The sequence below is a fragment of the Poecilia reticulata genome, linkage group LG2 (assembly GCF_000633615.1).
Source record: "Poecilia reticulata strain Guanapo linkage group LG2, Guppy_female_1.0+MT, whole genome shotgun sequence".
Lineage (NCBI taxonomy): Eukaryota > Metazoa > Chordata > Actinopteri > Cyprinodontiformes > Poeciliidae > Poecilia > Poecilia reticulata.
This window is the reverse complement of record NC_024332.1, coordinates 6,603,303-6,614,429: the sequence shown is the minus strand read 5'-3', so window position 1 is coordinate 6,614,429 and position 11,127 is coordinate 6,603,303. Positions and strand designations below refer to the sequence as shown.

The window sequence follows — 11,127 nt, the reverse complement described above, 5'->3', positions numbered from 1 at the left end:
ATCGGCAACAAGAGCCAATGATCGCCGATCACCGATCATGCACTTTTTCACAAAAATCGGCCGATTATGATCGGTGACCGATCGATCGGCACACCTCTATTAGCTACCATTTCTTTCAAAGGTTTTAGGGAAAGCGGTTTTTAAATCAACTACAAACCTTTCCCAACACCCAGGGTGGATTTGACAGATTTTAAAATCACATAATCAGTGAGGTTTTGAGAATTTCTAGTGACGTTTAATTGTCGCCAGATCGTTAATTAAGTTTTCAATGTGGGAAGAAACTGACGCCTGGTAGGTATGAAATCTGGTATGTCTGATGACTCCAAAAAAATGGGGGCACAAATGGACCAAGGGGCAAAATGAACAACGGCCACCTTAATGTGGCATTTGTTGCTTCTTAGTTGAAACAAACAAAATTTAAATAAAAAAATAAGCAGTTGTAATTGTAGTTTAGTTTAACCTGTAAATCAGATGAGGGGAAACACTCTGTCTAACTCAGTAAAACTGTCAAAAAGCTTAGTTTTAGACATAATACATATTTCCTGTTAGCTAGGCTAAGTCTTGAGTGTTATGCTAAGCTAATATCACAGCAGCTTCTGCCCACAATCACAATAACCTCCACAGTCTTTTAATTTGTCAGATACGTTTATAAAAATTTAACTTTTCAACCCATTAACCTGTTTGCCAGACCGCTTGTTACTGTTTTTTTTTTCAGTTTGCCCACCATTTTGTCACAAAACAAAGCATTCCTATCACATCATTCTGTTTCCATGTCGCGAAGCTTTCGATGCGGTTTCTTACCAATTGCTTGTCACCAGCAAAAACTGTGCTCCAAAGGGACGACGACACTGTATAATTTTTGTTCTCATTCTCATAATTTGCTCTCCATTGTGGCATCTTGTTTTCCAGACAGAATGTTTTTAAATGGCTGGTTAGGGCTCCTGCCTGTAAGACTGCATGCCTACTGCTACTTCTGCTACACATTTCCTCTCCTTGCAATTCAACACAACTCTTCTGCATGCATGACTTTGCTCACTCTGTCTCAATGGATTAACTGTGATACTGCTGTCCTCGGGCGTTGGTTTCTGATGTTGCTCGTGTTGTGCCTTTAACCTGTAATTTTTTTCTTTGTTGTGTGTCTTTTTTTCATTTACAGTCAAACAAAAATGTTGTGACTTCATCCCGCCTCTCTAAGGTTTTTTCTGTTTTGCTTTTTTACCTATCAAATGTTAAGATTTTTCACCTGTTCACCTTCTTCGTCACCTATAATTTTCTTTGTAAATATCTGTGTGTGGGGTTAAGTGCTTTATGTGTCTATACAAAATAGTTGAGTAATAGCTTTTGATAACCTTTTAAATCTTCACATAACTTTGATGTTTGTAAGTAAAGTATATCCTCTGTGGCTCTATGAAATCAAGCAGTAAAGTTTTAAAATCAGACCAGTTCTGACTGAGCCACTGCAGACGACTAAATCCAGGCCTGTACTCGATCGCCTTCAGGTTGTGGTGAACGCTCTACTTGGCGCCATCCCCTCCATCATGAACGTGCTCTTGGTTTGCCTCATCTTCTGGCTGATCTTCAGCATCATGGGTGTCAACCTCTTTGCGGGGAAGTACTACCATTGTGTCAACACCACCACAGACGAGCTCTTCCCCATCAGTGTCGTCAACAACAAGTCGGATTGCCTAAACTTGGTTAACAACAGCGCCCGCTGGAAGAACGTCAAGATCAACTTTGACAACGTCGGAGCTGGCTACCTGGCTCTGCTACAAGTGGTAAGTCTGATTTATGACTAAGAGCTGTTTGGATGCCTGTAAATGTATTTCAAAGTGTCCTTTGGATATAAATGACCGTACTTTTGTCTTCAACATCTGTCTTATCTTCCATTCTCCTCTCTGAGTTTAAAGAAACGTAGAAGAAAGATATTATTTTCTGTGTATTGCAATGTGGTTTGGATGGTTTCTTAAATTCCACGTCTGATTGGCTGATCGGCCCTGTTGACGTCTCCTCTCCCAGATGTTCCACCCGACTTACTATTCAGAACCCAGACTAATAACCCTTTTAAAGATTTTGGTAGCAATCAATTTTTTTGCACTGTAAGCTTTGTCAGCAAGAGAGATCAAATAAGGTTATACCCAGATGTCTTAGATACTTTACTTTGAATACCTACTTCCTTTTTTCATATTACCTTTATGTAAACTCCAAAATTAGTTTATGAGTTCTTTTTTTCAACTCCAGAAAGGTCAGAAAGTCTTAGATTTTTTTAAAATACAGAAACCTCTTCCTTTGTAGAAAAAACTGTCAGTGGAATTAATGTGACAAAAATGTTTTCTGTTTCTTTTTGACTCGTTAAATCAGATAAGAATAGATTTATTGTATTACCTATAAGCATATTAAATTACATGTACTTAATATGTTGGAAAATACACACAATCTCACTATTCTATCTTCTTTCTGCTCTTAGGCGACATTTAAAGGCTGGATGGACATCATGTATGCTGCTGTGGACTCTAGAAATGTAAGTCTCTTGCTGCTTGTTATGATACTCACTAAAACATTCACATTTCACACCCCTGATAATGTTTAAAAACCAAAAATGTGTAATTTATGGCAGTACTAGAATTCTATTCTGAAAATCTGAAAAAAATTTACAACTCTTAATTTGAGTACATTTATTCATGTGGGGTAAAAATATATAATATTCACCCTGTTATTTTTTTTGTAACACCAATTTTGCTCTTCACCTTCCACTATTTCTAAATATAATTTCTCATTTGTTCTTTCTTCCTTTGTAGCTGGAGGAGCAGCCTGAGTATGAAGTGAATCTGTACATGTACCTCTACTTTGTCATCTTCATCATCTTTGGCTCCTTCTTCACTCTAAATCTGTTTATTGGCGTCATCATCGACAACTTCAACCAGCAGAAAAAAAAGATAAGTTGCATTTCCTAACAGTCATAGACGGGAAAGTTGTTTTAAATGGAAACAGAACTGAATTTTATCTATTAATCTGAAAATGTATATATTAGTTTATTGAGAATGAGAACACTAATTAATTTGATTTGATGGATTTGGCATAGATACAGTTCTTACACAATTCTTATTAAGATTTTGTGTTTTTGCAGTGTAGTTAAAATCTGATGCCACAAGTTTAATCATTCCTGATCTGCTCATCTCCACTCCTTACATTTCAGCGCCATAGTAAAACTGCTTTTTGTTCCCCATATCGGTTGCAGAGGGAGCAATATTTTTGAAAAGTCTGGCATTTCTGACAAGAAGTTGAAGAGCAAATTATTGCTTACCTTACAGTGCTGGCTACTATTAACGTCGACACGGGCGTCTTTCATTTCACTCCGCGGTGTTGCCATTTTTGAAACGGAACAGCAGCAGGTACTGGTGCTGCGTCACACAGGGCCAAACACAAGCAGCAGCCTCCACACAGAGCAACTCGAGCCCCGAATTTAGCTCACAGACTCACAGCTGCGTTCAAGAAAGACGCAAACTAATGATCGGCTGCTGCACAGAGAAGGACCTGCAGCAGCCTAGGATCACCGAGGGTGCATGAGTCACCGAGAAACACCCTGCGTGCCCTCAAAGCATGCAGCGCCAACAGCAAATGCGGTCTGGCATTATGTCTTCTCGTTCAGCCAGGACCTAACGAGAAGGACTAGCGACGCCCAAGTGGTGGGGGAGGTGAAGAGGGAGACGGGTGGAGGGCTTGCTCTGTGTCTGCTGCAGGCTGGCTGGATAACTTAACTGAGTCAGGATCAGTCGGAGTGGAGCATCCAACCCCACAGACACAGCTTCACACAGATGGTTGACACCAGTCCTCCCTGCAGACACGCACTCAGTGAACTGCATAGTGACAGCTCAGTTACTGCGCTGGCTGAAATGTATGGTAAATGAATATAGTGAAAAAAGTATTTCCTTCTTACAGATTCCTTTTTTTTCACACTCTTAAGTGTTTTAAAGGGGCAGTATTATGTTTCACTGTGCTATAATGTTATTCACGCATCAAAAACGTACCTGGAGTGTTTCTCCTTTTATTCTTTAATGCATGTTTGACAAATCCTTAAATCTCCCTTGGCAACCATACAGCTGTGCAAAATGCTTAGGTGAACCTAACACCACCTTCGGAGCTGCAGTTTCCAAGCTTCCACTTCAGAGAGCAACCTCCCCCCGCAACTACCCAATGCAGCTCCTTCAGACTAGCCAGCAGCAATTAGCAAACACCTGGGGGAATTGGGCATCTGCTGAGCTCATTATAGGAGCTACTTCTCAGTGCAACGCTGGTAAAAACATTGTTAAAAGATTAATAGAGACACCACATTGTGATGTCTACTTGAGTCAGAGCAAGAGTTTTAAAAAAGTCAGACACCCAATTTAAAGTAAAATTTATGTAAATCATATTTGATATGTATATAGCATTTTTTCATAAGAAACAAAGGTAACATAGTTACTTTATTGTGCTATAAAATGGCACTATGTGCCTGGTAAAAACATAATGTTGCCCCTTTAATCAAGAAAACAAGAGTAGATAAAAAGTGGAGTCCCAAAGTCCTAGAAATTCAATATATTTTCTATTTGGATTTGGTCGAAGTGGATAAAAACAAAAATGTATTATAATAATTTTCTCTTGATATGTGAGCCAGCTTCATCTTGACTTTTACACTTCCTTTGTTAATCTCGTCCTAAAACACCACTGTTACCTTCATATAGTCAACACTAAATTATTCATGCTGCATTTCATTATTTATACAGTTCTGTTGCTTGGCAAGATGCAGGCATAGCTGTGGGTTAGAAAGCATGAGTTAGCTTGTGGTGAGCTGATTTTCTGAACTGGCCACGTAGACATGTTCTCCTGGAAATGCACCGATCAGCCTGAAATGAAAAACATTTCAAAGTGTACAAATACTTTTGAATGGCAAAACAGAGGACTAGCAGATGGTCTGACTTTGGGGTGAGCATGGTGAATGATTTTCCAGATGGTGGACTTTGTGAAAATTTATTAGAAAATACAACATCTTTTTCATGCATTTACTTTTAGCACACTTTTCTACTTTGTAATGGGAAACATTACAGAGTGAGGTTGTAACCAGTTGTTTTTGTTTCTCATTTACTTTGGAGGTCAAGATATCTTCATGACAGAAGAACAGAAGAAATACTACAATGCCATGAAGAAGTTGGGTTCAAAGAAACCACAAAAGCCAATTCCTCGGCCAACAGTAAGGCTATTCTTTGCTCAGTTGAAGTGAAATGACTGCAAATATTGGTGTGAAAAATTAACGCTTTTGTTTTCTTTGTCCATCTTCTTTCAGAACGCATTTCAAGGCTTTGTGTTTGACTGTGTCACAAAGCAGGCATTCGATATTGTAATCATGATCCTCATCTGTCTTAACATGGTGACGATGATGGTAGAGACAGATGACCAAACCAAGGAAATGGACAAAATCCTCTACTGGATCAACCTGGTTTTTATTGTGCTTTTCACCGGGGAGTGTGCACTCAAAATGATTTCTCTGCGACACTTTTACTTCACTGTTGGCTGGAACATATTTGACTTTGTGGTAGTGATTCTTTCAATTGTAGGTAAGAGAATATTCAGATTTATTTGACTTTTTTATAGATTTTATTTTTTTATTTTTCAAATTGCTTGGATCATTCTAATAATTTTTCCTTTTGCAGGTATGTTTTTATCCGAAGTTATTGAGAAGTACTTTGTATCCCCAACGTTGTTCCGAGTGATCCGACTAGCCCGGATAGGCCGCATCCTCCGCCTTATAAAAGGTGCCAAGGGCATCCGGACTCTCCTCTTTGCCTTGATGATGTCACTCCCTGCCTTGTTCAACATCGGCCTTCTACTTTTCTTGGTTATGTTTATCTATGCTATCTTCGCAATGTCCAACTTTGCATACGTCAAGAGAGAGTCGGGGATCGACGACATGTTCAACTTTGAGACCTTCGGGAACAGCATGATCTGCTTGTTTCAGATCACAACATCAGCTGGGTGGGACGGCCTGTTGGCGCCCATCCTGAACAAAAGAGAGCCAGACTGTGACAGCAAGATAGAGCACCCTGGGAACTTCTACAAAGGCAACTGCGGTAACCCTTCAGTAGGCATCTTTTTCTTCGTCAGCTACATCATCATTTGCTTTCTGATTGTGGTCAACATGTATATTGCCGTCATCCTGGAGAACTTCAGTGTGGCCACAGAGGAGAGCGCCGAACCACTAAGCGAGGACGATTTTGAGATGTTCTACGAAGTGTGGGAGCGCTTCGATCCTGACGCCACTCAGTTTGTGGAGTACAACAAGCTCTCTGACTTTGCGGATGCCCTCGATCCACCGCTTCGCATTGCCAAACCCAACATGATCCAGCTCATAGCCATGGATCTGCCAATGGTGAGTGGTGAACGCATTCACTGCCTAGACATCTTGTTCGCTTTCACCAAACGAGTTTTGGGCGAAGGTGGGGAGATGGACATGCTGCGTGGACAGATGGAGGAGCGTTTCATGGCCTCCAACCCCTCTAAAGTGTCCTATGAGCCTATTACCACCACCTTGCGCCGCAAGCAGGAGGAAATGTCGGCCATAGTTATCCAGAGAGCTTTCCGGCGCTACATGATCCAACAGGCCATGAAAAAGGCCTCCGCTCTCTACAAAGAGCAGCTAAAGGAGGGTGTCCGCGACCCAGACAAGGATGTGATGGTCATCAGCAAGTTCAACGAGAACTCCACCTCAGACAAAACAGACATGACTCCGTCTACCGCCTCCCCACCCTCCTACAACAGCGTGACGAAGTCGGACAAGGACAAATACGAAAAGGAAAACAGGGAAAAGGAAAACAAAGGGAAAGACTTGAAAGATAGAAAAAAATAGACTTCTACAAAACGGAACAAACAATGCATCAGTTATATGGGGGAAATTTGTTTACAGCTTCTAGAGGAGGTAGATAGATGTGTGCTTATCCATTGATTGTTTGGAGATGAGGATCGCTGTGCCAGGGAGGCCTAAAATGGGAGCGCTGTTATAATAAATACAAAAATGTGGGTTCTTCCCAGAGAGGGAAAATGGAAGCAAGTTATCCAGCAGACACTGCCAGAGATTGAGTGGAACATAGTGCAGCCTCTCTGCAAAACGCTTGTGATTTTCCTTTTGGTTGTTGTTACTATCTGACACTTGAGTGTACTGTTAATTTGTCTGTAGCTAGTGCTGCTGCTACTTCTATAAATCCAGTGTCTTGAATTGAAAAATTGCTGTATCACTTAACAGGTTCTCTGCATTGTCTTTTGTTTCAGTTCAGGATTTTTTATTTTATTTTAATGAAAAAGAATGTTTTCTACTTTATTTTTGAGAATGTCTCCACTGCTTTCACTCACGTACAATCACCAAGGGCAGAAAAAGTCGATGCTGGAAACTACAGCTGTCTGAAACTCGCACAGTGCAGGGTCAGTACCAAAATGCTCGTGGTTCATACAATATGTGAAACTGGAACATAACCACTGAAGTGCAATGAGTGAATAACTTGTAATCACTGGTGTCCCATCGGTGACTTATGAAATCACTGTCTAATGCCATGTTCCAGTTTCAGTAGAAAAATCCCTCTCTAAAAACAGAGAAGCTGAATGTATGCAATCTGGAGGAAAAAGACACAATTAAAGAAACTTGGGAAATATTCTTGGTTGCTTTTTTGCCAAGATTTCGATGATACAATTGGCACCACTCTTGTGCCTAGGCTAGACTCCATTTCTAGGTAAGCTATGTCCAGGAGTGTTCCCATCTGACGTCTGTCTGGCAGAACCCAACCTAAATCAGACTGTTGATCTGATCAGAGTGCCTGTTTTTAATCTAAATGTAAAAAAAATAACTAAACAAGTCTTTATGTCAAACTATGTGTCTGTCCTTAACAGTAGGTGTTGATATTCATACACCAAAATGTTTTTTGTTTTTTGTTTTGTGTCCCTTAATTTTGTAATGGTTTAAACTATGGATTGTTTTGAGCCATTCTAAACTCACCGCAATAATGGATTCCTTTCATTAGCATATCTGCTTTATGGAAACTGTCAGTCGAATCATATTTTCATACTTTGAGATTGTGAAAAGGTTCAGTGCTGAATGTTAAACACTTCTCATTATCAGTGTTGTTGTAGTTGTGTAGAGAAAAGAAAAAGACCACCATCCACTTTTTTAAATGGTAAAAAGGAGACTTTCTAAGAAATGCTAGATAGTTAGCAAACTAACTAGCTTGCTAAATAGCAAGCTAGTTGCTAGTACTAGCTACCTTATCAGCAGTAAGGTACTGCTGATAAATGTTTTGTGGCGTTGTTTAGTAATCATGTTTCAGACTATGGCTACAATCAAGAATTGTGTCAAATATAAGGCTCAACCACTTATGGATATATTTTTAATGAGTGGCAGGTACCCTGACAAATGTTGCTATTGTCATTAGCATAAATACATATTTTGTTGTTTATATTACCATCCAAACTAAATTTTATCGAAAACACATAGAAGAGATCATTTTGTCTTCTGACTAAGCAAAGTGTGAGTGCGGTTTAAAGACAAAGGGAAGAAATAGGGAATATATCAACATGCATGGTTGACTAAATGTGTATGGATTCGTTTGGACCACATTAAATGGATCGAGATATTCTTTACTGGAGTCAAACAGCTATAATTCCCTACATTAGAATATAAGTAGATTCTTGGTTGGAACGTAACCCTGGTGGGCACAGATTGATATTACATATTAAATGTCCTGTGGTTAAAGACCAATGGTGCAAATAGCAGCTGAGCTGTGTTTTCCAAAGATCAACTTAGTAAAAAAGTCATGCTTATTTCAAGCACTGACCTTGGATAAAGTTGTTAGAGTTAGCTAGGAACGTGGTCAATTCCTTTTTATGCTATTTCGGAACCATGCCATCCCTTCTTCCATTTTGTACCCTTCCACAAATATGCTTAATCCATTGTGCAGTAATTTATTTTTTCTTTCTGCTTAGATATTTTTGAATAATTAGAAATTATAATAATGATAAAGTACAAATACAACATCTAATTTATTTTTAATGTATATTAGTTTCTAAAGATTTTGTATCACTCTTCCATTGATTTTGGAGACTCTTTGCCTACTCTCAGAAAATATAAGAGAATATAAACCAAAACAGTCCTGATTTCCTGACAACAGACTTTGTAAATGATATGTATGTAAATTATAAAAAGTTTCCTTAAATACCCGGTTGTCAAAGCAGCCAATTGAAACCACGATTGGTCTGAGACACCCACTCTTTCACGGCTCGTTTCGTACCTGGAAAAAAGTTGGGTACAAAATGGCAAACTCGTGAAAACAGCCCGGCACCTGAGGCAGCTGAGATGCAATTTTTCTGTTCATTAAAGAATGGGTCTTCCTAATTTACTTTGCACATCTTGTTGACAGAGATTTGGCTTTTTTTGGCACCATTTCATATGTTGGCAAGAAATACTGAAACTAGACCTCTTAGCAATAGGTGGATGCAACTCGTACCAGATACGTTGACCAGACCTTGATGGATAATGGTAGTTTTGTATGTACTTCAAAGCAGAACGTATTTAGTTGTTTTCCCTGCAAAAGGTTCCACTGTGTGCCATTACGGGAGTGGTATTAATATCCTCATCTATCTCTTGGCAGCAAAGTTAAGCGAATTTCCCAAAAAAAGTCTGTCTTTTAAGGTAACACTCCGACCTACTTGTTCACCCGCTGTCATGTTGCATTCACTGTGCTCCTGTTTATCCTCCACACCCCCGTCCCCCTCCTCTCTACATCCCACAGAGCTCCTGTAAACAAAATGTCTTTAAGTAACAAACTATACAAAGACAAAAAAAAGATGTCTTTCTACCTGCTTTCAAGCTAGAACATGACAATTAAAAGCTGTAATATCACAAAAATGTTTGTATGCCGTTCATGTTGTTTCAATTGAGAAGCGAGTGGTTTTTAATGTAGTGGTTCGGTTTGTAAATAGCTATTTGGGCCCACAGTATGCATCACACTTACTTACATTTGATGTAAGAGCACTTTTTATCCCCACTGCTATGTAATTCCACGCGTGGCTGTTGTACATGTCCGTATCTGCGCAAGACTCAGCGGGAATGTCACCATCCATCTCTTATTTGAGCGAGTGTGTTTGTGTGCCACCGGGCTCCGAAGGTCGCTTCTGTTCTGCCGATTATAAATAACATTTTTAATGTAGATATGAGTGCATTTTCACGTCTTCGCGTTTAATTTCTGATTTATTTTTCTTTTTTATAAGATGTATTTTTTTTATTTATTTTTTTTTTCTGCACTGTAACACCCGATGAAACACATGTTTGGTCCCCATGTCTGTAGATAGGAACCATGAAGCAATCCGTAGCCATCTCTCATTGCGCTTGTAGTGTTTTAGTGAACTGCATGCAGGAAGTGACTACTCTCCACTCACATGATGATATCATTTTCAAGCCAAAAGAATAAAGAACATATTTTTTGTAATTGCTTGTTTTATTTTTATTATTATTACTTTTTCCTCTCCTTCGTTTTTTATTTCCCACATCACTCTTTGAGTTCATCGACGTCCTGGAGTGTGATGAAAGGCGATGGCTTTAGAGGTCAGTCAGGATCATTCATGTGATTCAATCTCATGTTACACCTCTGTATCGATTTGCAAAATGTGACAAGTGACTATTTTTATTTTATTTTTTTGTTATAACCAAAGATGTGGCAACAAAACACAAAATCTAGAATTCCAGAATAAAACCTATTTTGGAAAACCTATTGCGCATGCCAGATGCATTCATTTGATAGAGAGAGCAGTGACGGGAGGAGGTAAGAGGCGGTTTGTCATTTTGTGATAGGCCAACAAAATTTAGGTGCAACATTTGTTTTTACATAAAAGAAAACCGATGTGAGACTAATATGTCACAATGTTGCTTCACTTCTAATAAAACGCCTCCATGGGCTGTGATTTTAACTTGACAAAACGTGAAAATATTTGTTGTTTGAATACTTTTGCAAGGCACTATGGGTTATATATTATGTGACTGCGTTTTCAGCATGAAGATATTGGGGAGGATGTTGACCACTGGGAGTGTGAAAGTAGGTCAATCACCCCTGCCAGAGG

General features: G+C 39.3%; 1 protein-coding gene across 2 annotated transcripts in view; it reads left to right on the top strand.

Moving 5' to 3' along the window:
* LOC103474271 (sodium channel protein type 2 subunit alpha-like) overlaps positions 1-10,723 on the top strand; it is a 40,985-nt gene extending 30,262 nt beyond the window's left edge. The window contains exons 22-28 of one of the 2 annotated variants that reach the window (XM_008425112.2): positions 1,157-1,195; positions 1,500-1,775; positions 2,465-2,518; positions 2,796-2,933; positions 5,120-5,224; positions 5,318-5,588; positions 5,685-10,723. In XM_008425112.2, the coding sequence (XP_008423334.1) occupies positions 1,157-1,195; positions 1,500-1,775; positions 2,465-2,518; positions 2,796-2,933; positions 5,120-5,224; positions 5,318-5,588; positions 5,685-6,877 (2,076 nt within the window). In that variant the 3' untranslated portion in view covers positions 6,878-10,723. The remainder of the gene's footprint in view (positions 1-1,156; positions 1,196-1,499; positions 1,776-2,464; positions 2,519-2,795; positions 2,934-5,119; positions 5,225-5,317; positions 5,589-5,684) is intronic. The other variant, XM_017310640.1, reaches the window with a different exon arrangement.
* Positions 10,724-11,127: the final 404 nt, after the last annotated feature.